The 27,413-nt window shown below is 38.1% G+C and overlaps 5 protein-coding genes across 8 annotated transcripts; 2 read left to right on the plus strand and 3 right to left on the minus strand.

Moving 5' to 3' along the window:
• Positions 1–1,569: 1,569 nt before the first annotated feature.
• On the minus strand, positions 1,570–5,946 carry LOC107424073 (DNA repair protein recA homolog 3, mitochondrial). Its single transcript, XM_016033765.4, has 8 exons — positions 5,638–5,946; positions 5,239–5,296; positions 4,695–4,912; positions 4,497–4,584; positions 3,842–4,014; positions 3,435–3,581; positions 2,569–2,703; positions 1,570–2,212 (listed from the first exon to the last, which is right to left on the minus strand). Exons 1-8 carry the CDS (start codon positions 5,692–5,694, stop codon positions 1,814–1,816), a joined length of 1,275 nt encoding a protein of 424 aa, XP_015889251.1. The 5' UTR covers positions 5,695–5,946; the 3' UTR covers positions 1,570–1,813.
• Positions 5,947–6,530: 584 nt separating this feature from the next.
• On the minus strand, positions 6,531–9,751 carry LOC107424064 (nucleosome assembly protein 1;2). The gene is made up of 12 exons (XM_016033753.4): positions 9,534–9,751; positions 9,379–9,422; positions 9,120–9,215; positions 8,526–8,618; positions 8,330–8,417; positions 8,186–8,247; positions 7,905–8,089; positions 7,639–7,816; positions 7,507–7,550; positions 7,132–7,339; positions 7,003–7,020; positions 6,531–6,906 (listed from the first exon to the last, which is right to left on the minus strand). Exons 1-12 carry the CDS (start codon positions 9,577–9,579, stop codon positions 6,838–6,840), a joined length of 1,131 nt encoding a protein of 376 aa, XP_015889239.1. The 5' UTR covers positions 9,580–9,751; the 3' UTR covers positions 6,531–6,837.
• Positions 9,752–11,093: 1,342 nt separating this feature from the next.
• Positions 11,094–13,147, minus strand: LOC107424076 (small ribosomal subunit protein bS16m/bS16c). Its single transcript, XM_016033769.4, has 3 exons — positions 12,881–13,147; positions 12,569–12,614; positions 11,094–11,685 (listed from the first exon to the last, which is right to left on the minus strand). Exons 1-3 carry the CDS (start codon positions 13,011–13,013, stop codon positions 11,463–11,465), a joined length of 402 nt encoding a protein of 133 aa, XP_015889255.1. The 5' UTR covers positions 13,014–13,147; the 3' UTR covers positions 11,094–11,462.
• A 125-nt stretch (positions 13,148–13,272) lies between these two features.
• LOC107424062 (zinc finger CCCH domain-containing protein 65) lies at positions 13,273–17,377 on the plus strand. Of its 4 annotated transcripts, XM_060819071.1 has the most exons (7): positions 13,273–13,572; positions 13,850–14,880; positions 15,052–15,120; positions 15,246–15,374; positions 15,590–15,640; positions 15,921–16,061; positions 16,149–17,377. In XM_060819071.1, the coding sequence occupies exons 1-7, from the start codon at positions 13,389–13,391 to the stop codon at positions 17,205–17,207; spliced, it is 2,664 nt and encodes an 887-aa protein (XP_060675054.1). In that variant the 5' UTR covers positions 13,273–13,388; the 3' UTR covers positions 17,208–17,377. The 4 variants fall into 4 exon arrangements, with proteins under 4 accessions (XP_060675054.1, XP_048334921.1, XP_048334920.1 ...); XM_048478964.2 differs by lacking the exon at positions 15,052–15,120; XM_048478963.2 differs by having other exon boundaries at positions 13,275–13,572; positions 13,850–15,120.
• A 1,992-nt stretch (positions 17,378–19,369) lies between these two features.
• On the plus strand, positions 19,370–22,587 carry LOC107424065 (uncharacterized). The gene is made up of 10 exons (XM_016033754.4): positions 19,370–19,901; positions 20,139–20,233; positions 20,351–20,418; positions 20,534–20,577; positions 21,128–21,205; positions 21,299–21,452; positions 21,657–21,809; positions 21,921–22,031; positions 22,170–22,235; positions 22,339–22,587. Exons 1-10 carry the CDS (start codon positions 19,558–19,560, stop codon positions 22,459–22,461), a joined length of 1,236 nt encoding a protein of 411 aa, XP_015889240.3. The 5' UTR covers positions 19,370–19,557; the 3' UTR covers positions 22,462–22,587.
• The last annotated feature ends 4,826 nt before the right edge of the window (positions 22,588–27,413 follow it).

Raw genomic sequence — 27,413 nt, forward strand, 5'->3', positions numbered from 1 at the left:
CCCATTAATGGCATAAATAGGCCTGTAAGTGAGTAACTGATTATGCCAAGTCCACAAATATTAATTTAATTCAACATATCATCTCCTACCACAAAAGTACTCTCGGCATCCCTTCCCACTTGCATTGAGCAAGATTAATTAAGGCGCTCCTTTCTCTTCATCTCTCCAACATTATATAACAAATTCAAGAAAAAAAAACAATTACGCAAGGGCTTGCACGCATTAATGTCCTAAACAGATACTCAAAAGCATACCTCCATCGGCAGCTTCATCTTCTTGCTCCGTTGCAGCTCCATTAGTGTTTACTTCAACTTCAAGAACAGCATTTGGAATCTCATCCCACTACAAATTATCACCACAAATTCATCATAAAACAATAAAGTCTATTATCTTAAAACATTATTAATAAAGAAAAAGAGAGAGCTCTCCACCAACTCCCTCCCATATACTCAGGGCAATAACTCCGTGACTAAAGGTTTAGTCACGATTATTTAATCAATAATAAACAAAGTTTTAGAAACAAAGTTTTATTTATCTCCTTCACTCGTATCTTTCTAAAATAATAAATAAAAAAAGGAGAAGAGTTTTTATTTATTTATTATAAATCAACAACCAGCTTGACTCAATCTCATGAATCAAATTAGAGCAACTTTTTTTTTCCTTTTTTATTTTTATTTTTATTTTTTTTAACCTATTGAGGTAGTCGTGGAAGGAGAGGGAAGGATTGCTAAGAATGGTTAGCCTTACATTGTTCAACAAAATGTCTTCAACTCCAAAGCGGCCCATGGTGTTTGTTTTTGAAAGAGAGATTTTGATATTGAATTCTGAATCAAATGGTGCCGACGGTCAATTGGAGTCTGAATCAAATAACCACTGTAGCTAGAACATGTACGGTCGGAGGTGATGACAGTCGTATTTTAACGAAGAGAAACCTAAATATTTCATATAATAAACAATAAAAATAATAGAATAAAATAAAAAATAAAACAAAGCACTTAAAATATTATAAATCACCAGTGAATTTTATTTCAAACAAAACTCAAGAACAATTTTTAAAAAGACATTATTTATTAAATAAATATTGTACCGCATCAGCATTAATATTTTTCTACAGATTTTTCCCATCATGCTTCAATATCAAGTGCTGAAAAATTGCAATGTCAAATTTTAAATAATAATAAAACTCACATAATTTATTAAATGACAAAGGATCCACACTTTTTAAAAAATAGTCCAAATTGGAATTTACCCCAAATTTTACCAATTAATTTCCTGTTGGCCAATGCTGCAACCCACCGTTGGAGAAGTTAGTTTGTTTATTTTATATATATATATATATATTTTTTTTTTTGCTTTTTAGAAGTTATATAGAGGAGAAATGCCATATTTTGGCAATAGTATACCATTGGAGATGTTCAAATACATTGTTATATCATTTTTGTAAATGAGACTTTTTGACTATATCGCCACTAAAAAAAATTTAGAGAACATTTCCAAACCCAAAATTTTACGTTAAGAAAGAAGGGGGGGGGGGGGGGGGGGGGGGGGAAAGTTCTATATAGACATATATCAATATAAAGAGAAATATATATTTAATATGAAATTTCCTTTTGTGATTCAAACGGGGCCCATAGGCACAAAACTTGAATGATAGGACTGAAAAACAAAAAAATTTCAAACCGATCAGCTACTTGAATATTACAGGGACGCCTTCCATCTGTTGTGTAATCTTGCCAATATAATGTGGTTCATCGAGAAAGGCAGTAGCAGGAGCTATGAACCAGCGAAGAAAGACATGAAAAAACTTGGTTGCCTATACTTCAACTGCAGCAACTGTTTCTTCATCACTAGAACCAGCCGAAACAGTTTCCTCATTAAGCCCCCCACCTTCTACAGACGTTATATCTGCTGTTTCTGCTTCCTTTTCTGTTTCAGCATTTAGTAGCTTCTCCCTAAGCTTCATTGTAAGTTCTTCCCGTGCACTATCATTTTCAGACAAATACCTTTTCAAAGCATCCTTTCCATGGAAACTACTGCCATTGAATCCATAATGCGAACCCGCCTTAGAGATGAATTTTTGCTTTATTCCCAATTCTATAATCTCCGATTCCCGACATATTCCTTTACCAAACTCAAGTTCGAATTGAGCTGTTCTAAAGGGAGGAGCAAGTTTATTCTTGACAATCTTCACGAGAACTTGACTCCCTAAGGTCTTCAAAACAAATGACATTAAAGAACCATCAACAGCATGTATAAAAGCTAACATAAGAACCATGTTAATCAAAGAATATATATATATATATATATAAACATCCAACGGAAATTGAAGCCATCACAAAGATCTAAACTGGCAATAGCTCAGTAGGATCAAAAAACTAAAAAGTTGTTTATTTTCTTTAATTTATTTTCAACCGAAAAGTAGTCATTTCTTTTAGTTAGAGGAACTCTAAGAAAACCATCCTTTCAGAAACAAAGTAGAACTTATTTGTGTACTTGTTCTGTTCATTAGTTTCCACAAAAAATTTAAAGAGATAGAGAGAGAGAGAGAGAGAGAGAGAGAGAGTTTACCTCTTCCCCCTTCTTGACAAGGCCTGTTCTCCTGATATTTAGGCGCACTGAAGCATAGAACTTCAAAGCATTGCCACCACAAGTAACTTCAGTGGGCATACCAAATCCTCCAAAGGTAGAAAGCTTACTTCTCACCTAAAGAAAATTGCAACTGCTTAGGATGATTAAATAAGTGTCCACATCATTCAATGAAATTCTGATCAAGGCAATTCGACTCATCTGTTTACCCGAGCTTGCTCATACCACTAGCAAGAAGCAATCCTAAAATATAAAGTAACTCTTATATACAGATTTTAGTTCACAAAATTGCAAAGGAATCAAGCCATTCATTCAAGTCCCAAGTTACAAAACTGAGGCAAGGGAGGATATTATATTGAGCATGGGGAGTTCCAGACCAGAAGAGGGCCAAGGAAAGCAGTGATCAGTGATAACAGCAACATGACAAACAGTAAACCCCCAAAAAAAAAAAAAAATATCGTGGAGTTTCTGTAAAACCTTTAGATTTAGATTAAGATTTGCCAAGTTCAAACCCAACATAGACCCCCATTATGAGATTCAGATATAAAGAACCTTGGCTCAAAGAAATCTAACATAAGAACTCAGCCAATGATATTTCACATCAAGCTGGGAGAAAATGGATAGCTCAACTTAGTGGTTCCAGTATTGACCGAACCAGAACTTCTAAAAGATACTGCCAAAAGAGTTGCTAAATATTTGGCAAAACTTATAGACCAAAAAGCATTGCCACACTGTTGCACTAAAGCCAGTAAACTCAGAAATATTTCAGGAATAGGAGCTGCACAAAGTTGGAATTTATTAATAGATGAAATGAAAGGTCATATTTCATTGAAAACAAATCATGATACCTGATTTATGAATATCAATATTGTCTGTGACTGCGATAAGGAGTGGCTCAACTTGCGAAGTGCCTGGCTCATCAGTCTAGCCTGCATGGCCATATGAGCATCACCCATCTCACCATCAAGTTCACCTTTAGGCACAAGGGCAGCTACCTGTCATCCAGACATAACCAGAGCAAATTATCAACAAGTCTATAAAAACTTAAATTTGACATGTTTAACCATGAGATATATTAAACAACATATGTGCCCATGCAATGCAAAACAAAAGAACTCAGCCAAAAGAGTCCCATAATAATGTGGACATCATAAAAACCAAATCATCTAAAGCAAAAGATCTTCATGCAGCAACCAACAATTTGAGGTGGATACTTTACCAATAAAGAAGCATGAATGGCGAACACCTTACTTACACTGTCAACAACAACAACATCAACTGAACCACTTCGGATTAGAGTGTCCACAAGACTGAGAGCTTGTTCACCACAATCAGGTTGCGAGAGAAGCAGATTCTCAGTGTTTACCCCAATAGCCTGTGCTAGTGCAGGATCAAGAGCATGTTCAGCATCAACAAAAACACAGTAACCTACATTTAAACAGAGATAGATGACAAAAAAAATTAGGAGAAGCTAAAAACGGAAATTATAAAAAGATGAAAATATGAAGTAATCCAGGACAAGGTAAAAGAAAAATAATAAACACAAATAAATAGGCTCAATTATTCTCCAAACCAAACATATGAGAACATGAATCACAAAACTAAGTGCCACTGACTACCCTTTATTGACTGAAACTGAGGATTGAAAGGCAATGCAAGCCTATTTTTGACGCAAGGTGGTAGCTAGCATTGAATAAAAATTTTATAAGATTAATCACGTGAGTTGTGAGAAAAAGGGAGCAAAATCCTAGACAACTTACAATTTTGATCAATCTGAGATAATGTGTTTAGACAAATTCATGAAATGGTACATGCAGAGATTAAAAAGCAAAGCAATTATACTAGCTAAAACATTACATATGCAGTAAGAAAGATGTAATAATTTGAGAAATATAAAAAATAATAATAACCTCCTTGCTTCTGTGCTTCAGCTATTACATGCAAAGCAAGAGTTGTTTTTCCAGAAGCCTCTGGACCATATATCTCTATAACACGTCCCTACAAAAATCCAATAAAGGCATATTAAAAAACTGCACACACATAAGAATTTCAAGGCCTACACGTGTGCAACAGAAAGTGATTTCTTTAAAAGATAAATTACAGAATACCTTTGGAAGTCCACCAATTCCCAGCGCTATATCCAGAGCAAAAGAACCAGTGGACACAACTGGAACGCTTCTAGCAGAAGCAGACCGACCAAGCCACATGATTGATCCCTTTCCAAATGAGGAAGTTATCTGATCCAGGGCTTGCCGCAAAGCTAACTCTCTCTTTGACAAATTTTCTTCACTGGAGTCACTTCCATCGGACTTCGATCTCCTTTTACCTTGAGAGAGATATAATTCGTGATTTTGTCTAAATAAGCCCAACTATATCAAACAGTAGCTGGGGCTTTTTCTAACTAATCATTATCTTCTGCCAGAGGCATGCCAAAGAGAACCAGACAAAATGAGTTATGATCCAAAACTTTGCTCACAGTACTTTTTTCTTTTTTTTCTTTTTTCAGATAAACAAGAAAAGTAACAATTACCATTTACATTCTCTATTTAACATTTTTTTTTCCCCCTTTAGTATCACTCTACATAGCTGAGAAAGGTAGCTTCTTTATATATTGTACGCATAGAGACATGCATAAGAAGAAACTTAAAGTACCTTTGGAAGAAAAATAGCAACACTGAGTAGATGTCCCCGGTATGCCTCTCCTAAATACCTGCATAGCAAGAGGAGTTAAATATAAGTAAAAAGATTATGCCCAAACCAGAAACTTCAATAAATAAACAACGCTCAAATTTCTACCCGTTTGTTTGGCTGACGGGAAAATGAAGAAAACTAAAAACAATACAAGAGTCACATGGGTGCACTGGCAGCCTTCTCGAGGCTATTTCAAAAACTTAAAAACATTTCCAAAGCTTTCTCAGCAACCAGTGTAAAAGAATAACACCTCGAATAAACTAAAGGAAAGTTTCTGGCTTTATTTTTCAGACAAAAAGAAAAGAGAGAGAGAGAGAGACAGAGACAGAGACAGAGAGAGGAGGAGGAGGAAGTAATAACCTCTGTCGCGGATAGAGAACGTTTCAGAAGAGAAGTGTTACGAAGAAGCCTCGCCATAGACAAGCTCAAAGTTTACAACTAATCGTCCACTTCTTCGGAATCAAACTAAACAAATGAAATATACGACAACATACTCCACGATTCTACGGAGACAGAAATAGATAGAGAGAGAGAGAGAGACTCTGCTCTGGTTTTAGGGCTTTAGGTTTGATTTCCCTCCCTTTTGAACAGAGCGAGCTGACTCAGTGAAGCAGTGACTGTAACTGAGTTCGTTCCGTTTTGCAAGTGGGGCCGGCCAACTTCTCCTTTATTTTTATTTTTCCCTTGGGTTTTGTATTTGTTAAAATAGTTCGCAGTGGAAGGATTGAATGTCCGAATTTGCAATTGAAATCTTTTAGGCTATAATAAACATTCCATGATGATAATTTCTTTTCTCTTTTTGAATTTTGTTTTCATTTCCCACCAGACAAAAACGTAAAAACTATATATATATATATATATATATATATATAATTCTTAATTCCACATACGAAATGTAACTGTAAAATCTGATTTGCATGATCTGACTGCTAGGATGCAAATCGTAATGCGCACCAAAATTCAAATAAAAAAAATTATAATTAATAATGATGGTACAGAATCACAAAGTTTTTCAATATCTAAATATAATTACATAAATTAAGTAGCTTCACAATATTAATATTGTAGGGACTAATTATCGTTGAGTTAGTTGGAGGGTCAGCCTGTTTCTCATCCAAATTTATACATTAAAACTACAATTTATATATTAAGACCACAGATGGATTGATTGGATTTTGAATAACTATAATTAATACGTAAAATAATATATTTTATGAATTATGCGTAAAATAATATTGGAATGAATACGATAATGAGAAGAAAACGCTTAGAACCTTAAATATAAAAAATAACAAAATATACTCCAAACCTAAAACATCCACCTTCGATAAATCCCATATGAATCAAGAAATCACGAAAAGATCACAAACTATTTCGACCACATTACCCTCGAAACCAACATATAAAATGATTTAAAAAAAAAAAAAAAAAAAAAAAAAAAAGGTCCTCAACCATTCATCATATAACATAAGGTGACAAAAATATATATAATATGGACGTAATGAACCACCCAAAACTGCTCCAATTATCACTTTTCCGCCATCAACAATCCATAAAATTCTACTGCTGCTTGCATTCGGGTGGCCGCTCGCCCTGTTGACCATCCCCAAGTTGTGGTCTTCCACCCTTCTGCATTAATACAACATAGTAGAAACAAAAAGATTAGGGCTTATTGGAAAAATTGGTGGAACAACAAAAATATATTAACCAAACAATGTGACATACCTTGTGCCCAGCTGATGGCTGCAGAGGAACATCGCAAATCAATAGAACATAATTAGCAACAACTACAAAAATAAAATTGAAATATTGCAATTGATCATTAACCAACAACAAAATTCTAATATTCTAGACCTTCTTCTTGGCCTTGCTTTCATCTTCATCTTCGTCGTCCTCGTCATCATCTTCCTCATCATCCTCGTCCTCTTCTTCTTCTTCATCCTCATCAACGTCTTCATCTTCATCATCATCATCTTCCAACTCTCCAAACTCATCTCCTTGAACTGCCTCTCCCGTAAACCATGAAACAGCATGGGGAATGATCTTGTCTCGAATTGTTGAGCTACCAAAAAAATAAAAAATAAAAAAAATTAAAATAACAGATAATGCAAGTTAATCAACTGTGGAAATAGAATTGTCACCTTTAGAGTACCATAGAAACATCGAGCCCACAAAAAGCAGATGAGTCTAAAAAAGTTTCCAAGGTAAATAATAACATGTCAAACTCACCCAATGTCATAATCTTGTTCCATCTGGTTTTGAAGTTCTTCAGCCTGTACACAAGAAAATATATAAATAACATACCAGAACAGTTAATTACCAAAGCAAATTTCTTAAAAAGTTTAAGAAAGACAGGCATACAGCATCTTCATCAATATCTTCATCTTCCTCAGGAACCTGAGGTGGATTAAAAAAATTAAAGAAACTTTCACAATTCTCAGTTTTAGTAATTGGCTTTGCATTCTTTGATCCCTTCTTTGGCTTCTTCTTTAGGAGCTTCTGTGTTAAGCATTTTCCTGGATGCCATTCAATTTCAGTCCTACAAAAATTATTTACCAACCAAACTTAATTAAATACTGCAACTATATACATGCCTTTCACAATAGACCAAATAAGAGCCAACTTACCCTATAGCTTTCTCCAGAATTGGTTCATCTTCATCAATCATGTGATATGTCTTTGTCAACACAGAGTTCTTGAAGTAAGGATTGGTGTCAAAAAAGAACTCAAGTTTGAAACCCTTTGGGTTATCTATCCTATACCACTTGATGTCTCTAAGATATTTGAGTGCTCCTTCATCACGCTCAGAAATCTGATTCCAAAAAACAATAAAAACAAATTATTTTTGTTACAAGGCTAGACAGGATATATGCACCAAATAAAAGAAATATCATTAAAAAGTAACTACCTCTTCAGCAAGCACTTCGTTATTTTTCATGGCATTGAGCCAGAATTCAGGCACTCCTTTCTCTACATTTAAAGGTAACAAATTTAATATGAGAAAACAATTATGCAAGGGTATTAATATCCTGTACAGATACTACGTACATACCTTCAGCAGCTTTATCCTCTTGTTGGTCTGCTGCTGCTTCATTAGTAACTCCTTCAGCTTCAACAACACCATTTACAATCTCATAGCGCTGCATGTGATCATTACCATTAATTTTAAAACAAAGTAAAAAAAAATGTAAAAGATGGGAGCTCCACCAACTCCTGTACTCAGGGAAATTAGTAGACTAGTAGGATACCTTGGTATACAGAGGTTGATAAAACTTCTGATATTTGGCTTCAAGGGCTGCCCTCTCCTCAAAAAATTTCGCCTCCAATTCATCATGTTGGCTCTGCAAGTGGAGAGAAACTTTAGATATTCAATAATTTCACATAACACAAACTAATCAACCTTTTATGCAATAATATTATGCCAACAAGTCAATCTCAAAGGAAAAATACAAATAATAATAATAATAATAATAATAATAAACAAAACAATATTCAACAGTGACTGCCATGGTAAAATATTGACCAGTGATTTCCTAATTCATTTTTTTTTTCCCAAAAAAATGAAGATAGTACAATATACAATGTCCTTACATCTACAAAATATCAAATAAAAAGAAAACATCCCAACTCCAGCTGAAAATTTTATTTTTCACACCATAGATACATCACAGCACATATAGTTCCTGACCAAAACTCATTGTAGAATATAGAAGTTGAAACGCCAATGAAGCAAAGATGATAACACAATATACAGCAAAGAAAAATAATGAAAGGCATCAAATTTTGAGTAACCCAATATAGAACAGCGCTCTAACTAACTATATATAGGAGAAAGGCCATACCTGGATCTCTCTGAGAACTTCGACCCGCTTCCTGACTTTAGGCGACAGATTCTCAAGAATATCAGAGTGCTGTCCTGCCAAGCTCTGTATCTTATCCTGCGAAATACCCAATAACAATACAAAAAAATGATCAGCTACCCAGCCCCTAACCCAAAAATAGAGTTAGGAAAAAAAAATAATAATAAAATAAACTAAAATAAAACCGACTACCATTAACACATTAGGGTAATGAAAGGGAAAAGGTAGAAGAAATACGGACCTTGAGTGCATTAACAAGGCCTGCTCGGTCCTCTTCGTTCAGAACTATACGCAAAAATGGAAAGAAAATATGAGATTGAAACAAGCATAAACACTGGCACAACATACACTAATAGAAATAAGAGAGAGATTGGAGATTGTGTGGATGGGGAGTACCAGAGCTGAGATCGGACATGTTGAAGTTGCCCTTGTCGTTGCTCATTGTGGTTTGGGATTGCTGGAGAGGGTGAGAGAAAGCAAGCGAAAGAGGAAAGAGGAGCAAAAGCTAAAACCCTAGAAGCGGTGTTTTGGGAGGAGGAAAAGGGGTAAAGAGCCTTCAAAACGCGGTCTCCCTTAAATCCTCGCCTCCAATTTCCAATACCTAACACCTGGACTCATTTTATTTTAGGGGCTACCCGATTTAAATTTCCTTGTTTATTTATTTTATTTTATTATGCTCATAAAGAATTTGGGAGATGACACATACGAATTGGGCTGGGTTCCGTGGCCCATTACTTTTCTTTGGATTACACCCAGTTTTCCCCTTGCTTAATCCAAATTACATCTGGAGGATTCGCAATTGTGTTGAAATGGTAATAATTGGACGAGGTTGGTTTTAAGATTGAATACTATCAAACCAAATAATAATAATAATAATAATAATAAAATGGTTTATTTTATGGAGTTCCGAGTTTTTTTCTTTTCATTTACGATTATTCATTTATAATTGCTCAATCATAAATCCATCAATCAAATAATGATTTAGACCTAGAGGTGCAATGGTAGAAAGTGAAGTTAAGCCGTGTGATGCATATGGTTCTAATTTAGACTAGAATTCATATGAAAGAAAATAACGGTAAAATAAGAAATACCAATCCTTGAAATGAAATAGGATAAAATAAACTATCAAATTCATCGCCATTACTTTTGAAACGTAAATTCTCTCTCTTGCATTCTTCAGTTTTAGTGGTTGTTCATCTTTTATTCATACCAATGTGTTCAGCCAAGCCAAAGGAAACTGAGAGCAAAAGTTCCATCTTTGGTTTGACCCGACTGCTGATTTCCACACCTACTCAATCCTCTGCAATCCCCAAGAAGGAAGAGCCACATCATGCCAAAAAGATTTAATGATATGAAAATTTCGAACTAGTGTACTTTGATGTGCTGAAGATTTACACCATAAACATTGCTCTGCCCAACATCCTTTCTTTCAGCGTCGACAAAAATAGTGGCGCTTTGAGTTATGTTTCACCAATAATCCAAATAGTAATCCAATATTAGCATCAGTTATGGAATCGTGGAATGAGGCATGGCCCGATGTGCAAGAGAAAGGAAGAAAAAGAAAGGAAGGCCAGTAGGGACAAGCTGCTGCTTACTGAAAATGCAACTTGCCCTGAACAAGGAAATCATCAAATATATCAAGAATTCTCAATCTAATTGTATTATTCATTGATTAAGGAAACTTTATTTATCAAATTAATCAGTCTAAACATCTGTACAGGAAGTACATAACAAAACAAACTGATGGCAATGGGTATCTGTTATATGTTTTTATTGTTTTTTTAATACATAATACCTGTAATGTCCAAAAGAGACCAGCTCATGCATTAGACAAAACGATTCTACATACAGATGCTGCATCCATAATTGGTACATTCTAACCGGAATTATATTCTACCTCCCAGAAAGAATTGCAAACTTTTAGTCTTAGGTATTCACTTTGTCATGACTCAAGACTCAAGAAAGAGACCAATTTATTCAAAAATAAAGCAGAAGCCTCAATGAATTGCCAGCTAGAATGCTGCATAGAGATACTCAACATAACTGAAATGAAACCCAGATATTCCAAAACCTATAGACAACAAGGTAGTTCTCTGGAAAAACATTTGTTTACATAAGCGACTACATCAGAAATAATATCCCCAAGGTGAGTACCAATATCTCTACAAAAGTTGTCCTCTGGAGTTATTTTTTCAGAGTTGAGCAACACCCAACTGCTTGTCCTGTAACCCAATACGGAATATAGTTTCTTCCCACTCATCTAAAGCTGAACCAGATGTTTCAAAATGTTAAGAAAAAGGTTTTTTGGAAGCTTCAATAAATAATTCATTCGACATCATTTCCATTGCCTTGAGAGTCTTTTTCTTGATCGGGTTTAGCTGGCTTATCTGGGGTCAAGATGCGCCCACTCAAAGGATCTACAGGACGTGTGTCTCGTGGCCCTCCTTTACGTCCCATGGCTACCATTGGAGGTGGGGGCAATAACCCTGCTCTGAAAAGAATGCGCTGCACAGGATCTGAAGGCTGAGCACCGACAGATAGCCAATACCTGCAAAGCATAGAGGAAAATAGTGGAAGAGAATTAGAAAATAAAGGATTTACTAGCCACTTGATTTGGAATTTCAAAATGCACCAACCCAGAGAAATCTACGAAACATTTTTTCTTCCCTACTAATATAAAGCAGCAGAATACTACTAAATGAAAATATTCACATTTCATGATCTGTATGGATTGCTAGTTGAATCATAAACACCTCTCACCTAAGGCCAATTTTTTGCTCTAGTTAGTCAATAGAATAAATAACAAAACATATCTCCCTCGCTCTAGATTCATGCCTCTTCTAACTGTCATATTACACAAGGAGATATGCTTCTCCACCAACCCCAGTGGATACCATTCAAAATTTGTTTCCTCTCAATCCACCACCTTGTGTGTCAACCTGTGCCTACCAAGACTGCAACATGTTTTCATCTTTCATTGCTAAAGTTATAAACGAACACGAACAGATAATTTGTTCTTAGAGACTTTAAGTCCAAAGTTTGGGCTCCTTTAGCAAGCGTAGTCCACATGAAAACACAAGTTTACATGCTTCAGTTTTCCACTTCTGGAAATAAGATTTATGGATGTTACATTAATTCTGTTGCTCCATGTCAACCTCCCAAAATGTCTATACGTATTTGCACGAGGAATGATAAAGGAAGCCGATAAACTATACATAAGACTAAATATTGACAACTAAATTCGCAACTAGACACTAAATTATTCAGTTTAAGAAAGCAAGAACATCCCAAAATAAAAAAAGAAACAAGCAAATTAAAAGTCATCTAAATTTATATCTATATCCAACAAAACACAAAATATGAAGTAGGCATGCCAAAGAACTAAAGAACAAAAAAAAAAAAAAAAAAAAAAAAAAAAAAAAAAAACTTACTTCACTCTTTCGAAATTTAGACCCATTCTTTTACCACCATCTTGGCCTATTCAAAATCGTACACATAAACCATTAGTAGAATACAAAGTCACCAAAAAAAGTCGTTTCAAACTCAAATTCAGAAGTAAAATCGGTTCCTCTATGTTAAAATTTTCATTTTCCTCGGTTGAATAGAGGCTTCTTCACTCACTACAGATTGCAACTACATCAAATTTGTTTTATTCGAAATTGAAAAATACAAACTTTCAACAACAACTAAACCAAAAAAAAAAAAAAAAAAAAAAAAGATCAGATTCACAAATGAGATGAAACCTGGCAAGGGATTGTAGTATCCTAGAACTTCAAGGTGCCTGCCATCCCTAGGAGATCTGCTATCAGCAGCCATAACACGATAGAAAGGTTTGTTTTTGCATCCGAATCGTGCCAAACGGATCCTCACCACCATTTTTTCAAAGCTCCACCGGAGAGACAGCTATGGGAAATAGGATGAACTGAAGAAGAAGACAAAATCAGTCCAGTACCGGCTAGGGTTCTGGGTTTTGCGCCTTATCTAATTAATTTTCTAGTGTTTTGCTGGGTCAACCTCGTAATGGGCCGACCCGATTCATATATATATATATATATATATATTTACTGCAAACGAAACGCAGCGTTTTAAAAACTATGCCGTTTCTAACGTCGGTAATTTGAAACGCCGGCTTTACACGAAACTCAACGTTTTCAAACCAAGGCGGTTAAAGCAATAGCAATGAAACTCTTGGATTCTAGGGTTTTGGGAGAAGAAGAAACAGACTAGGGTGCCAAATTTTGTGTGGTGACGATGGAGGAAAGGCAAATTGAAACGCCCAAACCATCGAAGCAGTGCTTCTCTTTCCCTCCTCCCCGTAGAAGACAACTCAACAGCGCTACTTACCGTACTTTAGTTCGAATCCTATCCCATTGCTACGACGAGTTGTCCCAGCAATCTCTTGCAGCTCCAAATTTACGTCACGAGCTAATTACAGGTAAAAATCGCTGAAAACGTATAGTTGAATTAGCGAAACGCAACGCAATCTTTAGCTTTGATTGGTTCCTGAGAAATCGAATTTTCGCTTAGTGAAAAACACTGGTATTATTTTGGAAAAACGATTACTTTTTATTTATTTAATTTTTTGAAAAACGAATACTTGATTGGTTTCATTATGAAAAAGCAAATTTAAGTTCTTTGAAAAATTCCTCAACTGCAATTTCGTGTTTTGGAGGCTGAAATAGATTGGCTGAGTTGGTTTCTTTTGTTTGAAGACAGTGGCAGCAATGAATCAGGGAAAAGAGATGTAAAGGAAGAATCGGAGCATGTTGAATTAGTTGTTACTGACAATATGGAGCTTGGGATTCAGGCATCTCATGGAGCCACAGAGCTTGATTTGAGGTTTGATGACACTGTTTCCCAATATGGAATGACTGGCAGCACACAAACGGCTATAGATCATATAGAGCATATGATGAATAAAGAAGAAAATGAGGATGTGTTAAATCGAATCAACGCAACGGTCAAAGAGAGCACTTTTGGGATTGGTTTAGAAGATCTGGGATTCAGTCGTGAACAAATTCTGATACATGAGTTAGAGCATATTGCTAAAGGAAATGATGACCTTGTCCACGAAAACTCTTTGAAGCCATCAACCGCCCTTCTGGATCAAAATGAAAGTGACATCGATGAAGTTAAAATGTTGAATAATCAAGAAGAACATATTGATTTCCAACGAAATGTTATCACAAAGTCTGAAAATGCTAGTCAAAATATTTGTGGCAGCTTTGATTCACATTTAGGTAGCACTTTGGCTGCTGAAAGTTCAAATCCAAGGGCCAGTTATGAGGTGAAGACTAAGTTGTTGGACAACACACTTCCTATTACCCAACAGAATGATAGGGAAATGGAGAACACTGTTTCTGAAGGTGGTTCAGATAAATATCCAAGTCTGAATGCCGAAGTTGGGGAGATTGAGGAAGGAGAACACCATAATCATGAGGCCTCTGAAACCATCGACATGTCATTAGATAAGAACATATTTGCTGAAGCTTCAAAATGTAGTAATAATCACGACCCCCAGAGCTTTTCACCAGAAGCTAATGCCATGATAATAGAGCATGAAATGCTGACTAAGGATGAGGAACCAAAGACATCCGATTGTAAAAGTGATGCTGCAGATTCTGCCAATTATATGACTGAAGATGAAGATATCGAAGAGGGAGAAATTTCTGTTGACTGTGGGGTGGATGCCAACTCGATGGATATGGTGTTGCAAAATGCAGAGGTGTTGGAGGATAAGAAGGTATATGAACAGCACACATCTAGAGGCCTTGTTGATTATAAAGAACTGCATTCTATTGCAGCAAATGAAAAAGATTTTCCATCAGCTTGCTTTCTTTTGGACACAGTCAATAACACCAGTAAGGGAGTAGAACCCAGGGAAAGTAATAGTAATAAAATGGTTAATATGCAGAAGGATGCTGAACTCCAAAATAAGAAAAAGCGGGGGCCTCCTTCAAAGGAAAAGAAAGCAAAGAAAAAAGTACACTTATATCTCTTCTTTTACATGTGCCTACCAAACTCTGTATACATATATGCATATGTTTGTGTATATATCCATGTTTGTGTCCGTTTTTGTAAGTGTATGACTAATTTATGTTTCTGCAGAAAAGGGATCGAAAGAAGAGAGCAGACAAGAACAGACAACTTGGTGTTAAAAGGTTGAAACTGGTTCCAATGTCAAAACCAAAAACACCAACATTCTGCCGCCATTTTCTCAAGGGGAGATGTCAAGAGGTTGTAAATTACCTTATTATATTCGCATTGGTTAATTGTGTTAGTTTTGACTAATTCTAGTTTTGCTTTATGCTTATTCAACAACCTATGGGTATTCATATGCATATTGCAAAACTTATTCAGAAATTTGATCTGGTTTCTGTTGATTTTTCTTGATTTTTCCCTTAGGTACCTTATCCCCTAATGGTTACCATAATTCCTTCTTTGTTTCACAGGGTGACAAGTGCAAATTTTCACATGATACCATACCTTTGACAAAATCCAAGGTATAGTCATTGGACTTTCTCATTTAATTCTCTCCGATGATGCCACTAGCTGATCTATTCATGATTAATTGATTCCATAATTTTCTCTTTGCAAAGTACTTTAGGCTTAGTAGTTGTATCTGATAAGGAAGCTTGTTGATTTATTGTCATTACTGCTAATTGTCATTTATTTATATCTGGTCACTTAAACATGTTACCTGTTGGTACTTTCTGGTCCATTATATTTGTAGGCTCTTTGAGGGTTTAACACAATTTCTTCTCTATGCATCTTGTTGTGCAGCCCTGCTGTCATTTTGCTCGTCACTCATGCATGAAGGGGGATGACTGTCCATTTGATCATCAACTCTCTAAGTATCCCTGTAGTAACTTTGCATCCATGGGTTCCTGCAACAGAGGTGATGATTGTATGTTTTCACACAAGGTAGATTCCTGTCTTTTAGGGTTATAATTCATTTGAGTTTTTCCTGAAAGTTTGAATTGTGACTAATATTTTCCACTTCCTTTTCAGATACCACACAAGGAAGACACAGCTAATGCTTCAAATGTTATGAAACCTGAATTGAAGTCCACATCCTTGTTGGACAATTCAAGATCTAAGGAGAAACTGATTAGTAATGGTGCCTCCCAGAAGAACTACAATGCATTGTGCCACTCCAAAGAGATTCATTCTCGTGTTTATAATAAGCAGAATACGAAAGATGCTGTTTCTAAACAATCTGAAGCGGCACCTAAAGGAACTAGTTTCCTCTCTGTTCAGAATTCACTATTGGTTGATTCCAGCAAACTTAGGCAAGGAAGCTTATTTGGAAATAATAGTGCTGGTGCAAAGGCTGGAAATCATATCCACCAGAATGCATCAATTCAAAATTCAAGTGAGATATTACACAAAACTCCACCGGCAGTACCACCAAAAGGAATAAACTTTCTATCATTTGGTAAAGTTCCGTCTGGTAATTCTAACAGCAAGAAATTAGCCAGCTTGCCGTTGTGTGGTGATGGTGTCAAACGATCAGTGTCTGACAATTCGAATTTGCACGATCATGATTGCTCAACATCAAACTCTTGTCTGATGCCAAATGGAAGCCAACATTCGGTGGCACCCAAGGGAATTAACTTTCTTTCCATTGGAAAAGCTTCAGTGAACGATTCTGGTTGTAAAGAAAAGTCTAGTTTGCCATATGGTCGGGATAATGGTACTGATAGCTGTGTTAAAGATGAGCAAACTGCTTTGGATAAACCTCAGAGTTCAAGTACAATCTCATTAGCTGAAAGATCACCATCTTGTCCTGTTTCTTCAGTTCAGTTTTCAGGCAATTTAGCATCTAGGATTTATAAAGACACACCACTTTCAGCTCAGAAGGCACTCTTGTCAACACTTGCATTTGCAGCCAAGTGTGAATCTGGAGTCAAACCGAATCAGTCTGTTGATGCTCCTGCTGTCAATGCTGAGACTCTTAATGAAACAAGGTCTAATAATGGAAATAGTGGAAGTTCACAGAATGATACGGGAAAAGCCACCAAAATTTTGGAGTTTTTGTCTAGGTTTGGTTGTAAAACACAGCAGTAGATTTTTTTATCGTTTAATATTTTAAATTAGGATATGCCGGATTTGGCCTGAAATGATTTTGATGGGCTTTCCTCGAAGATGAGTAACTGTAATTCTTTTGTTTTTACTTTATCTTGTAAAGCAGTTTTCTATATATATATATATTATATATGGGAGAATTCTATGGTTCAGACCACATCCAAAGTCAGACGTTTTTTTGATAAAAGCGACAGTTTTGATGTGTACAGTAGATAGTAAAGCGGACGTTTTTATCCAATAAAAAATTGGTTGAGTGCATTCATACCGTATAAAAACTATATATATATACATATATATGTATGTATTTATTATAGTATCTGTACGTGATTGGAATCGTCTTGCTTCTGAATAGAGCTGTAAATCGACCCTGACCTACCTTTGTCAATTACACTCAGTCATCAGCTACAGCACAGAACACTATCAATTTCTGAAAAAGCTTCAGGCATGCAGAATAAGTGCATTAACTTTTGAGGGTGCCTTGAAATCCAAGGAACCTTGGATCTGTTGAGGGGCACTGGAAAAGATATGTCCATGTTATTGTTGTCTCCAAGGTAGGAGCCAAAACCAGATATAATTTGTACTACAGTCTATGATAGTCAATTGAATTATAATTTCATCCAGCCTTTGAGTCCCTGTAGCCCATGTGAATTGAATGAATTATATATGTTTATCGGAATACACGGAGTTCGAGTGCATGTAGTGACAGAAAGTATGGAGCCATTTTAGCTTTCAAATTGGGAAAGGGGGCATTAAATTGCTTTTGTTAGTCTGTTTGATAGTGGGACAAAAGTGTTATGTACTAGGCACTATATGATACGAGGGTCTCCAAGGGGCCTCATTTTTGCATGGGTGGGGCTGAGCTGGTTGGTTGAATATCTCTCAACCCCAGCTGTGCTTGCTCCCATGGAAAGAATGGTCAGCTTTCCTCACTGACATAGATAACCTGATATTTTGAAGTTTGGGCATCCCCTTTTTTTCATTTTCCAAATTTGTATTCTTCCTGGTCAAATATAATGACGTTCGAGTTGTAAATTTTCTCTCTTTCTTTCTTTCTTTTTTTTCCCTGACAAAATCTAAAAGTAAAACGGAAAGAATCCATTTTGAATTTCATTGTCACTTTATTGACTTCAACTCAAATTAGCCCTTAATATGATGCTTTGTCTTGGAGAATTCAAACACCACATGGAGATGTTCCAAGTAAACACTGTTTAAGTATGCTCGATTCAAACACATAATTTCACGAATTCTTTCTATTTTTTTTGTATTATTATAATAATGGGTCGTTGTTAATGCTTCTGTTAATCTTACCTAACACACCTAATCTTCACAGTAACGGTTGTTACTCAATCTCTTCGCACCTCTTCACTTTACAGGGATACAGGTGAAAAGAGCTTATAAATCTTGGACCCACCAGTGAAAAAGTCATCTGAGGGAAGCAATCAATTTTATATACATGATGTAAAATGCTCAGAAAATTTAAATTATATGACCAAAAAGTAATGGTTGGTGGCCGGACAGGGCAGATCCTCCTTGGCTTGATATCATATTTTACAATGCAATAAAATCTCTCTCTTTTCAATTTGTATGTGTTTCAAATAAATAAATAAAAGAAAAAATTATCATTATTTAGAAAAGGAAAAGAAAAATCATGAGTAACATGCAGTTCTCTTTTTTATTATGGGGTGTAGAAGAGCTCAGAGCTCATGTGAACTTGTAATCATTTTACACGATTTGAGCCCCACTAGTAAATTTCCCAACATAATCATTCAACCCAAATGCATAAACTGCCAAAGTTGTTTACATGTATATATATATATATATTTTTTTTTCATTTTCTTGTTTTAATTCAATTTCAATCCTGTTTGGACAATCATCAAAACAGTTTAAACCGTGTCGTTTCACAGTTTTATACTCATCACCACGTCTCATGACAGATAATTTTGTCTGTGTCAAAGTCAAAAATCTTGTCGTTAATCAACCGAGATTTTTTATAATACAATACAATACAATATATTTGTATATAAAACGTGGCCGCACGATCTGAATGAATTTGGAAATTCTGGTTAAAAGAAAACAGAGAAAAACATTGAAGTACATGTCGCGCTTGTATTGGTTTGGTGGTGCCCGGTTGACTGGCCCACTTTGCCATGTCTGAAAACGACCGGATCAAGTTGGAGAGACTGACCGCTCGTCAGTAGTCGTCACTGTGAAAGAGTAAATAATATAAGCAACCTCTTTGAGAAGCAAAACTAGAATTTTTGTACCTTGTTTTCCTTCCCGTTTCAATTCAACCAGCGTCTCCAATCAGATCTCTCTTTCTCGATCAATTGCTATGACAACCTCCTTGAACAACAATTTCTTGCCTCCCGGCTTGATTTCCAACCTCCAACAGGTTTTGTCGTCCAGAAACGACGACGTAGAGCAGCGATCCTCATCCCTCCATCATCATCATCATCATCATCATCATCTCGCTGATTCGACCAAAATCTCTTCTTCTTCTTCTTCTTGTTCTACTTCGTTGTCTTCTTGGTCAGAGGGAAATAAGGACAGCCTGAGTACAAAGCCGGTGGTGTTGGTCACCAATGCAGAAGGGATAGAATCTCCTGGTCTTACATTTCTAGTCGAAGCTCTGGTTCTCGATGCTAGTCTTGACGTCTGCGTTTGCGCTCCTCAACTGTTAGTTTTAATTTTCTAGCTATCTGCTTGCTTACCTTGTTTTTAACTTCTTTACCTTTCTTGTTCGGTTCTCGATGTAAAAAATTAAGATGCTTGATTGCTTCGGTTGAGTAGGTGAAGTGGAAAAAGCACAATTTCCTTTGATTTGTATGGACTTGACTTTCTAAGAAAGTAACCAAATATTGGGATAAAAAGAAAATCATGTGGATAAAATAGTGAAAATGTTTGGTGGAGCAGGGATAGATCAGTCTGCGGTCATTCTGTGACGGTTCGTGAAACAATCTCGGTGTGTTCTAATGAAGTGAGCGGCGCAATTGCTTACGAAGTTTCTGGTAATGCTTCTGTGTCTTGATTGTAATTAGATTGGAATTTCATGATGTGTGATTGTTACAATGGATCCTGAAAATTAATCATATTCTTACGTTTGTGATCTTTCATATATGTTTCAGGGACCCCAGTGGATTGCGTCTCTCTAGCATTGTCGGGTGCATTGTTCTCTTGGTCAAGGCCTGCTTTGGTATGCATTTTTTTTTTTTTTTTTTTTTTTTTGGAACAACCTTTATCATCACTCTTTTGGCGTTTCTAAAGTTTCAGTTTCAATGTTTTCATAAAATATCTTATGAAAAACTCAGGTAATCAGTGGAATAAACAGGGGATCAAGTTCAGGACAAAACATGTGAGTAATGCTGAGACTAAATTATAAATTAGATCACTTCTATGAACTCATTCATCCTCATTTAAATATAGAGGCCACCTCACCACATATCTTTGTTTTTTGGGGTTTGAGATTAGTTTTACTTCTTACTGTGAATACTACTTTTCCTTTATTTTTTCTTTTTTGAATTCGAATTTCTTTGAATTATATCTTTCAGCCTGATAACCCCAGTTTTGAGATAAAGAGAGATTCCAAAATTGTGTTACTACTCTTTCAGTTTCATGCTTGTTATAAACAGGTAGCTTTTGAGAGATATCCCTTTTATTGTTGTTCCTTTTGCCTGAAACTGTGTTATTCTCCACTTAAAGAGGAAAAACAAAGAGTAATTATGTTAATCATACAAGTTATTTGTATTGTCAAGTGTTGAAATATAATTGGTGCTAAGATTCCTTATCTTATCTAGGATTTTGATATAATGTTGGATGGTCAGAATAATTAATTTCCTACAGTGTTTATCATTTAATATAGGAAAACAATTTCTTATTAACGACTCTCGGATTAATAATAACAGGCTCTACTCAGGTGCCTTTGCTGGAGCTAGGGAAGCATTGATTTGTGGTGTACCATCGCTGTGCATTTCGTTGAATTGGTAATTTCATCTATTATTTTAGGTTGTTAATGGTTTCTCTTATTGTTTTTGCGTCTCAAGGAGCTAATGGTATGCGTTTTTGCTTTCTGCTAGGAAGAAGGATGTATGCTGCGAAAGTAACATAAAAGACGCAGTAAACGTTTGTTTACCATTAATATATGCAGCTGTTGAAGATCTTCAGAAGGGTGTTTTCCCTAAAAGCTGTCTGCTGAATATTGAGATTCCTAGCTTTCCCTTGACAAATAAGGTTTGCTCTAACAACACAAAATGGAACAATCTTGTTCCAACACAACTGACCCCTCTTCTTTTCTTATCCTATAGAAAGCATAACGTATAGGCATCCAAGTCTTGGCTATTTCATCAGTCTTCAGGATAAAATAAATTTTGAACATTTTGCTTTACCGTTGTGGGGGAGGCTTGTAAATTATATTAACAAGCTTGGCTTCAACAGGGCTTCAAAATAACCAAGCAGAGTCAGTGGAGGTCTTCTTTAAGCTGGCAAGCTGTCACAGCAACTAAAAATTCTCCTGCCAGCCATTACATGTCAAATCAGCAAAGCCTTGGTATTAAACTAGCACAACTCAGCCGAGATGCTTCTGCAGCCGTGAGTAGAACTTGAGTAGGAAATTTCGTTCTTTTTTTCCTCCAACTTTATTTGTATTGGTGCTTAACTCTGCTTATTCTAAAATTTGGTGCCCCTCCTTGAATTTTCAAGGGTGCAGCACGCCGCTTGAATTCGCAACGGAAGAATGTGGAGATTGAATCCGTCGGTATTGCTGGAAAGCTCAGCTCCCAACTAAAATTTAAGAAATATTTCCGTTTAGAGGTATAAACAAGTGAAATGGCTCAAAAATGCCATGATAAAAACCCTGTTGAAAGCTTTGATGCAGTTTCTATGTGTTAATGAAACAAGCAAAAGTGAGTAATAGTTCATGTCTCTAAAGTAGAACCGCTTTACGTGCAGTTACTGGAAAAGGAGAGGGAAAATGTGGATGAGAATCTTGATATCCGAGCTGTTGAAGATGGATTTGTGAGTTGGAATGTTATTGTTTTATGACCGCTTCGAATGTAATTGCCTTCGATTTCTGACTTTTGATGTTTTCTTTTTTCCCTTTCTTTATTGGTAATGACAGGTATCAGTTACTCCTGTTACCATATCTCCAACAGTTTCGTCTGAAATTCAAAATTCAGTATCAAACTGGATTGCTACGCACTTATCAGGGACCATTAAGCTTCCTCTGCCTGGCATTATATGATAATTAGTGTACATTATTGGAATTTTATTTTATTTTATTTTTATTGTACTTATATTTATGTCGTCTGATGGAAAATTATGTGGTGATGTAATATTATCAAGTGGAAGTGGAACTGACATTCTTGCTTGTGATTTTGTTATGTTTGATAACATACATATAGAGCATGTATGCCCTTGCAGGCTGTTGTGGCATAAAATGCCCGGTAGCTCTGCTTCATATAACAGTAATTCACATTGGCGGTGGAAAAATTCACTTTGTTGTATTTGGTTGGAACTTGTATATGACTTTTATGCTTCACATGCTAAGCATTCACGTGCATGCACAGAGATTTCAGGTCTAAGTTGTAAGTTATAGCTATAGAGTATTATGACTTTTATGCTTCACATGCTAAGTGTGACGGTCTGCACCTTTGGAATGGTCTAGTGGCATTTTTGTAAATATTTGAAGGTCGGGATCTTCGATCCCGGGCCATGGGAAGTTCTTAAGAATGTCACTAGGATGGTGCATATCGAATGGCAAGCCAAGATGTGAAGGTTTGCTAGAGAAAACCCCATTATGATTCCTCGCACAAAGTGATATCTATGGGTGCCAGAAAGGAAATGGCTCAATAAGCTCTTTAGGGGGGTGGTCCGTGTTGGCTCTCCACGGCCCCCGGCTCCGGCTTCGAGCTTGGGCTAAGCGAGCCTCCCATGGGCGACGGCAAGCCATGGGGCGGACATAAAGTGCCACGAAGGTGGGCTTATGTCTCCGAGGGACAGGGAGTCCCGAGAACAGTACCGGTAGGCGCTACGAGCTGGTATTGCGCGTCACTCCTGTGTCAGAGGCTAAGTGTAGCATTCGCTATGCCGTTTTCTATCGGCTATGCCAAGAACACACGTAGGCCTTTGTTACAAGGTTGTGGCAAATGTGCCAGTGAGCGGGGGCTCGGGTTCTGCCTCGCTCACGAGGGTTGGAAGCTAAATAGGCACGGACGGGGCGACACCGTGCCATCGGGTGACATTCGTATATGGGCTTCCAATCTTGTGTTGCTACCCTGGGTGGCATGTTGACATGATGCTGGTGTGCATGCCCTAGGGTCGAATGCTATTCGAGATGTGCATGGACCAAGGCCCGAGTGGAGAGATGGGTTGCTGGCTAGATCGTGGCACAAGATTGATAACAAGCTACCGAGTGGGCGTGAGGCCATCGGGCTAGCTTGCTGAGCGACATGAGCCATGATGACTATGGGAACCTCATGAGCATACAATTGGTATCAGATGGGTCGATATATGAACTCGGATAGTGAAAAGGCTGGCCATGACTAGAGAGTCTTGGCGCCGCACGGTCTATTTCCGCTGCATAAAATGTAGGACCGTGACAGTTGGTATCAGAGCCCGGTTTGTCCTGCAATAGGCGAACCGAGGAACGGATGGTATTGGTTGGTGATGCTTGGATCCGTAGAACCCCGATGCTACTGTGAAAGGGGCTTGAAATCAATAGATCAGGCCGACGGGGCCAAAATTATGGTTGCCACAGAGGCACCAAATGCGAGCAACATAGCAGATAAGGCCGAGAGGGCCAAAGGACTGCCAAAGAAAAGGCAGAGAGCAAGAGACGATGATAACAGGGCATGAAGGCCGAATGTTGGAATGCCGTGGAGGCACAAGCTTCAGAGGAAGCACAACTGGACCACAGAGCTTGGGTAGCCTCAGAAATATTGGTGCACATGGGCACAAAATGTTGGTTGTGGAGGCAAAGGACTTCAATAGAAGCAACAACCTTGAGGGCACAGTGGTCAGTGCCATGAGGGCACGAGACTCTGGTGCGAGTCCATAAGGAAACCACAAGTGAGCCGGTTCGGTGAGAGAGTAAACGTTTGCTTGGGTGGAATTCAGACGAGCACTGAAGGCAGGCGTCGAAGGTATAAGTGGGGGAGTGTTCATTGCATTGACACCCTACACCTTGGGCATAAAGAAGTGGCGGTTTTGGAAGACTAAATCTGAGATAGGCAGCGTGCATTGAAGCAGAAGTCTGGTTGAACAAGTTCATGAGGGACAACACCTTATCCTTTAATCTTTTGGCCAGAGTTGGATGGAGCCAAAAGTAGGCCCATGATCAAGTAGCCTTGTGGAGTTTAAAAGGCCATTTGTGGAAGGATAGGGGCCAGACAACGATGAATCCAGAGAAACCCAGAACCTCACAAAAGTGAAATGCCAAAAGACGTATGTAATCATGGAAAGGGAAAGGACTATGAAGGAAAGTCTCAGTGGAGACCAACGAAATGTCCTTATATGACCAAGAGGGTTAAATTTGAGTGTGGTATACTGCCGGAGGCAAGATTTGGGTTCAAGAAGGAACCTTGGATGCGTGGAGCACTGTAAATTTGCCAGAGGGCAAAACTGGCTCAGAGGAGGAGCCGAGATACAAAAGTGAGCAAGATTGAGGCAAAGAGCTAAGGAAAGGACTTAGTTCAAGACGACACTAGGTGTCAACAGCCGAAATAAGGGGGTCGCAGAAGAGAGGACCTCCATTCAAGATGTGGTAACTCGTCGGGAAGAGGATGCCACTTGCGCAAGGGTTGGCGTTGGAAGCCACAAGAATAAATGCACACTCGAGGGATGTTGTGCATAAATTTGCCTTTGGAGAAGGCAAAGCTAGCTTGAGAATTGCTAGCACATCACCATCGTGGAGATGGAAATTTGAGCGCGGGAACAAGAGCTAAGAAGGGAAACTTAGCTCGTCACGGCAACAGAGTGCCGAAAAAGCATGAAGTGGAGTTCAAGAGAGAGGAGAACTACCACATGAAGAACTCTCGAGTTTGGGTACCGTTGGGATAGTTGACGTAGGGGCACCACCTGAGAGGAGACGGTGTGCTCGATGAGAGGGTCAGTGTCACCATCGGATTATTTGGTAGAGTTCGGTCCACGAGAGGACCTTGAAGGCAAGAGGATGCCTTACTTTGGAGCTCGGGAAGCTATTCGTCCAAGAAGGGACATGAAGTTGGCTAAGAGTGATGCCAACAAGTGAAGAAAGCATTTGTCCAAGGGGGACATGAGTCTGGCTAGGGTGCCAGCGAGATACACAAGAGGCAGAATTTGTCCGAGGGGGGACACCATCTGCATATCGAGCTGAAAGTGCGGGGCGAAGCACTAATTTATGCACAAGGAGGTGCACGTTTTGAGGAAAGCTTGAGTTTGGGTGAATGCATGCAGTAGGTCCTTGGCCAAGTCCAAGAGTGGGCGCGCGAAGGTCGTCACGGAGGTGATTCTACAGAGGTAGAGGGACGAAGTATGCAGGATCTTGAGTTTGAGCCTGAAGAGCTTATGTGGATGAAAGGTGTTGCGCGGAGTGCAGGAGTCTTGAGGATAGCCAGCGGGCACGTCGATGAGGGCATCGACATAATGAAGTGGGAGAGGATGTGACGGTCCGCACCTTTGGAATGGCCTAGTGGCATTTTTGTAAATATTTGAAGGTCGGGATCTTCGATCCCGGGCCATGGGAAGTTCTTAAGAATGTCACTAGGATGGTGCATATCGAATGGCAAGCCAAGATGTGAAGGTTTGCTAGAGAAAACCCCATTATGATTCCTCGCACAAAGTGATATCTATGGGTGCCAGAAAGGAAATGGCTCAATAAGCTCTTTAGGGGGGTGGTCCGTGTTGGCTCTCCACGGCCCCCGGCTCCGGCTTCGAGCTTGGGCTAAGCGAGCCTCCCATGGGCGACGGTAAGCCATGGGGCGGACATAAAGTGCCACGAAGGTGGGCTTATGTCTCTGAGGGACAGGGAGTCCCGAGAACAGTACCGGTAGGCGCTACGAGCTGGTATTGCGCGTCACTCCTGTGTCAGAGGCTAAGTGTAGCATTCGCTATGCCGTTTTCTATCGGCTATGCCAAGAACACACGTAGGCCTTTGTTACAAGGTTGTGGCAAATGTGCCAGTGAGCGGGGGCTCGGGTTCTGCCTCGCTCACGAGGGTTGGAAGCTAAATAGGCACGGACGGGGCGACACCGTGCCATCGGGTGACATTCGTATATGGGCTTCCAATCTTGTGTTGCTACCCTGGGTGGCATGTTGACATGATGCTGGTGTGCATGCCCTAGGGTCGGATGCTATTCGAGATGTGCATGGACCAAGGCCCGAGTGGAGAGATGGGTTGCTGGCTAGATCGTGGCACAAGATTGATAACAAGCTACCGAGTGGGCGTGAGGCCATCGGGCTAGCTTGCTGAGCGACATGAGCCATGATGACTATGGGAACCTCATGAGCATACAATTGGTATCAGATGGGTCGATATATGAACTCGGATAGTGAAAAGGCTGGCCATGACTAGAGAGTCATGGCGCCGCACGGTCTATTTCCGCTGCATAAAATGTAGGACCGTGACACTAAGCATTCATGTGCATGCACAGAGATTTCAGGTCTAAGTTGTAAGTTATAGCTATAGAGTATTATTCTACCAACATAATAATTTTGCAAAATTCACAATTAAGGGAACAAAAACAAGTACCATGTATAAGAGATGTGAATACTCTTTTCATCTAAAGCTTTAATTGATAACATATGGTCTTTTAACTTAAAATGTGGGGTGGGAATCTTGACGGTGCATTGGATTAATTAAAATTTAGGTAAAAATTAGTGGAAGAGAGGATCCATTTTTGGAAATCTTTACTAGTTTTTCCATTTTTTTTTTTTTCTAAATTTTCCAATTAACAAGGTGGCACCTACCACATGTCCCACTCCCTATTGATGAGAACATAGAATTCAAAATAATGTTTATCAAAGAGAGTCTGGATTTGGAGCTGTGCATTAATAGTAAGGGTGGCCAGATTTCAATGGTAGTTGTAGAGATAGACTGGTAGAATGGTGTCCAATTGTCCTTTCGGTTGATTATATCAATTGTAGATTGGAGCTGCACAAGACAGCCTTGGGAAGTGAGACCTGCACCACATACTCGTATAATACAGGCGTACATTA

Source organism: Ziziphus jujuba, chromosome 7, assembly GCF_031755915.1.
Source record: "Ziziphus jujuba cultivar Dongzao chromosome 7, ASM3175591v1".
Lineage (NCBI taxonomy): Eukaryota > Viridiplantae > Streptophyta > Magnoliopsida > Rosales > Rhamnaceae > Ziziphus > Ziziphus jujuba.